Raw genomic sequence first — 3,959 nt, 5'->3', positions numbered from 1 at the left:
ATATTGCGGCTTTCAGAGCACTGGCCGTTCTCAGGGGCCGTTCCCAGCTGCACCCATCTTGGCTGGCTTCCTCCTGCGTGTGGGTCTTGCCACCCCTGGGCGTAACCCCTGGTGGGGCTCGGGTTGGAAACCAGCCTGGCTTGACTGGGAAAGCGCTGGGGTTGGGAGATCCACCACGGCCCTTGGGAAGCACCTGGGGAAAATCTCAACACGACGTTTCGGGCCCAAAGGTTTCCTTTCCTCAGCTGGGAATTGCTGGTTTTCTCCTCAGTCCCCCTAAAATCAAACTATTCTCGGTGAGAAGAACCCACCCGCTTTGTTTGGCAAAATTTTCCACTCAGCTCTGGGCTGGGGTGGCCGAGCCGTGTGCCGTAGGGCACTGGCCCCCAGCTGGCCCAGAGACCTTTCCTCCAATTGGCACCTGGCCCGGTTTCCTCCTTGCACACTTGTGCTTGAAATGTGTGCGTGCGCTGGGGGGGGAGGGAGGAGGGAGGCAGCTGCCCCCCCCCAAACACACGCCAAGAGATGTATCGTGTTAACCAGCCTCCTCCTGGGCCCCGGGAGTGAGAGTCCAGAACAATCCCTGACCCCGTGTCTCCTGAACGATGCCCTAGGGCACTGGGGCAGAGCCGCGGCGGGCACACGACAGAGCTGACTCCATCTGTCTGTGCCAACCCTGCTGAACAGCGCCGGGAGCTTCCCCCCACCCCCCACCTTTCCAGGGGCAGCTGGGCCCCCCGTCCACGCTCCCCCTAGCTGCAGCCGCAGGCATCCACAATCATGTCCGGGATGTCGGTCTTGACGATGTTGCTGTTGCGGTCGAAGTAGAGGATGGAGAGGGGCCGGCGATGTGTGGGCACACAGCAGGACTGCCCGCCTGGCTGGACGTTGTGGGCCCGGAGCAGGTTGAGCACGGCCGTGTGGGAGGAGGAGGCCATGCCCGGGCTGCTGGCCACGTGGGGCGGGCACTGTCCCATGCAGTAGTTGATCTGGTAGCCCTCTGGCTTGATGATCCAGTCGTTCCACCCGATGTCCCGGAAGTCCACGTAATAGTCCTTGCGGCAGCACAGGTTGGAGGTCTGGTCGCAGCGCAGGCTGCGTTTGGCCACCCTCTGCCCTGGCTCCCGCATCATGGCCTTGGCTACCAGGAAGGGCTGGTGGGAGCTGCCGGCGTCACTCCTGGCTGTGGCATTCGCCTGGCACCCATGGCACTCCAGCTCCAGCCTCAGTGTCTTCTCCTGCCCGCGGAAGAAGGCCTGGAGCGCAGGCAGGAGGGCGAAGGTGTGCCAGCCGCTGGCCCGGGCCTCCAGCTGCCTCTCGCTCAGCAGCGCCCCCGCCAGGGAGACCCGCAGTGTGACCGGGGAAATACCGCTCCAGGGGGCCCGGACGTAGAGCCACAGCTGGGCCTGCAGGATGTGGACATCCCGGCCCGGGTCCCGGCTGAACCGGAAACGCAGGCTTGTGTTGGAGGGCGAGGAGAATTCTGTGGGGAGAGTGGGGCTGTGAGAATGGGGGACGGTGCCAGGCAGGGAATGCCCATCTTTGCAGGTGGCACCAGGCTCCCTGCTCCACCTAGCCAAGTCCCCAGCACCCCTGTGGCCCTGTCTCTGACCCGCTGCCCCCCCAAGCTCTGGCGTGTCCCTTCCCTGGAGGCGGTGTTCTAGCGCCCCCCATAGGGGAACCCAGCAGTGACAGCAAGAAGCCCCTCTCCCTGGCTCAGCTCCAATGGGCTGGGGCCATTGGGAGACAGTGCTGGGTCCCGTTTCTGTCCCAGGGCCCTCCCATGGGGGGCTGGGCAGCATAGGCCCATAGGGGGAGGAGTTTGCAGATGACTCCAGCCCCCCATACATGGAGCTGGGGGGAGCTGATCCCCTGGGAAATAGATTCCAGTGAGGGGGTGTTTGTCCCCCATCCAGCCCCAGAGGCCCCCTTCTCTGTGTGTCAGGAGCAGTGGGATGGGATGGGGGGTCCCAGTGCCCACATCTCTCCCTTACGCCCTGAACTGCCAGGTCCTCTGGTGCAGGCACAGGGCTCCCTGGTCCATATACCTCCCCTCCCCCGGTCAGAGATTCACGGACCATCCCAGCTGGGAAACCAGCAGGAATCACAGCCTCAGGGAGCCAGTTCCACCATGAGGGAAAGTGAGTCACAGAAGAGCTGGGCTTCGAACCCAGGAGCCCTGGCTCCCAGCCCCATCCCTAACCACTACACCCCACTTCCCTCCCAGAGCCAGGGAGAGAACCCAGGAGTCCCGGCTCCCAGCCTCCCCTGCTCTAGCCACTAGTCACCACTTCCCTTCCCTAGGTGCGGATAGAACCCAGGAGACCCAGCTCCCAGCCCCCCTGCTCTAACCAGTACACCCCACTTCCCTCCCAGAGCCAGGGAGAGAACCCAGGAATCCCAGCTCCCAGCCCCCCCTGCTCTAACCACTACTCCCCACTTCCCTTCCCTAGCTGGGGCTAGAACCCAGGAGTCCTGGCTCCCAGCCACCCCCCCCGATTATAACCACTAGACCCTACTCCCCTCCCAGAGCTGGAAGCAGAGCCCAGGAGTGATGCTGTGGCACTATCCAGCCCTAGGGAAGGGCTCGGTGAACCTGTGGGGCCCTCGTAGCCGGGTGAGGGGTGGCTCTGCCCCCTACCCCCTGCATGGTGTGTCCTGAGAGCAGCCTGGGCCTCCCCTCAGGTCCCATTTCTCCCCACTCATCACCCTTCTCTGCTCTCCAGACCCCAGGTTTTCCCACCTGCAATCGGCAAAGTTCCCTTTGGTGGGGCAGAGCCGCTGGCTCCATCCTGCTCCCTGTCCCCGCCTGTTCCCACCCCTGCTCCTGGCTCACCCCCGGCCTTAGTTCCCCATCTGTGGCACCCACCTGTCTTGGCAAAACTGATGATCTCGTAGCCCAGTTCATCGGCGTTGGGGCCGTCCCAGTGGGCGAAGGACCCCAGCTGCCCGTCCCACTGGCCTTTGCCCACATGCAGGCGGTGCAGGGCGTTGGCGATGGTCACACGGGGCACCGGCTGGGTGACGTTGGGCCTCTCACTCAGGTGCAGCTTCTCCAGGATCTGCCGCTTGGCCAGCTCTAGCAGGAAGTGCCTCTCCGTGCCCGGCTCCAGGGTGGGCATCCTGCACGATGGGCACCCTGGCTTCCCTCCTCCCTGGACCGAGGATCCCCACAGCAGGGCCAGGGCGGCCAGGGCTAGCCAACCCCCTGGGGGCTGCCCGCTCCTCTCCAGCTGTGTGCCGGAGCCAGGAGCCATCTAGAACCAAGAGCGGCAGGGGGTAGGGACGGTGCCAGGCTCTCAGGATTTGTCTCCGAGCTCTGCCCAGCCAGTCTGCCTCCTGCTGTCACATCCAGGCTGCCCCGCGTCAACCTGCCATGCGGCGATCCGCTTGCCACGGCCGCTGCCCAGGTGCCAGGGGCTGAGATGGGTGCTGCTCGCCCGAGGGAGCCCGACTCAGGGCTTGGCTTGAGGAGCTGCCCGTCCAGGCTCCAGGCACTTGTCAGTCACGGGGGCAGGCCCTGCCCTCCTGCCTGCTGCGATTGGCCAGCACCTGGGGCCACGGGGGAGGGTGCTGGTTGGGGGGGATTGGGGGGTGCTGCCTCCCCCGGCCAGGAACAAGTGCCGAGGGCTCCCAGCAATGGGCATGATGCAAGAATGGAGAAGGTTGCACTGCCCAGGCAGTCAGGAGGTGCTGGGGGGCACAGAGCAGGCACCTTTGGGAAGGGCCCCTGGTTCCGTGGCAGCTCACGACACCTCTGGGTGTTTCCTCCAGGGGCCAGGGGCATTGCCCGGTGCCAGCTGGTCCTTTGCTCAGGCACTGAGGGGGCAGAGGGCACAGGGGTTAACGTTCCTTTACCAGGTTTCTCCTTTTTCCACCTGCCTCCTGCAGCCTTGGGGGGCCACTGCTCTCTTGCCAGGCCCCACCCCTCGATCCACGGCCCCCCCCAACAGACTAAG

At 64.8% G+C, this 3,959-nt stretch overlaps 1 protein-coding gene across 1 annotated transcript; it reads right to left on the bottom strand.

Moving 5' to 3' along the window:
• Positions 1-752: 752 nt before the first annotated feature.
• On the bottom strand, positions 753-3,257 carry LOC116818851 (inhibin beta C chain-like). The gene is made up of 2 exons (XM_032770094.2): positions 2,870-3,257; positions 753-1,483 (listed from the first exon to the last, which is right to left on the bottom strand). The coding sequence occupies exons 1-2, from the start codon at positions 3,255-3,257 to the stop codon at positions 753-755; spliced, it is 1,119 nt and encodes a 372-aa protein (XP_032625985.2).
• Between the last annotated feature and the right edge of the window lie 702 nt (positions 3,258-3,959).

This window comes from Chelonoidis abingdonii, chromosome 26, assembly GCF_003597395.2.
Source record: "Chelonoidis abingdonii isolate Lonesome George chromosome 26, CheloAbing_2.0, whole genome shotgun sequence".
In the NCBI taxonomy this organism is placed as follows: Eukaryota; Metazoa; Chordata; order Testudines; family Testudinidae; genus Chelonoidis; species Chelonoidis abingdonii.
Note: the sequence above shows the minus strand (reverse complement) of the source record. Positions and strands in the feature narration are given on the sequence as shown.

Excerpts from the sequence above, each read along its gene's own strand:
- LOC116818851 (XM_032770094.2), bottom strand. The coding sequence starts at position 3,257 with ATGGCTCCTGGCTCCGGCACACAGCTGGAGAGGAGCGGGCAGCCCCCA. Across the intron at positions 1,484-2,869 it reads CATCAGTTTTGCCAAGACAG|AATTCTCCTCGCCCTCCAAC; the intron begins GTGGGTGCCACA and ends CTCTCCCCACAG.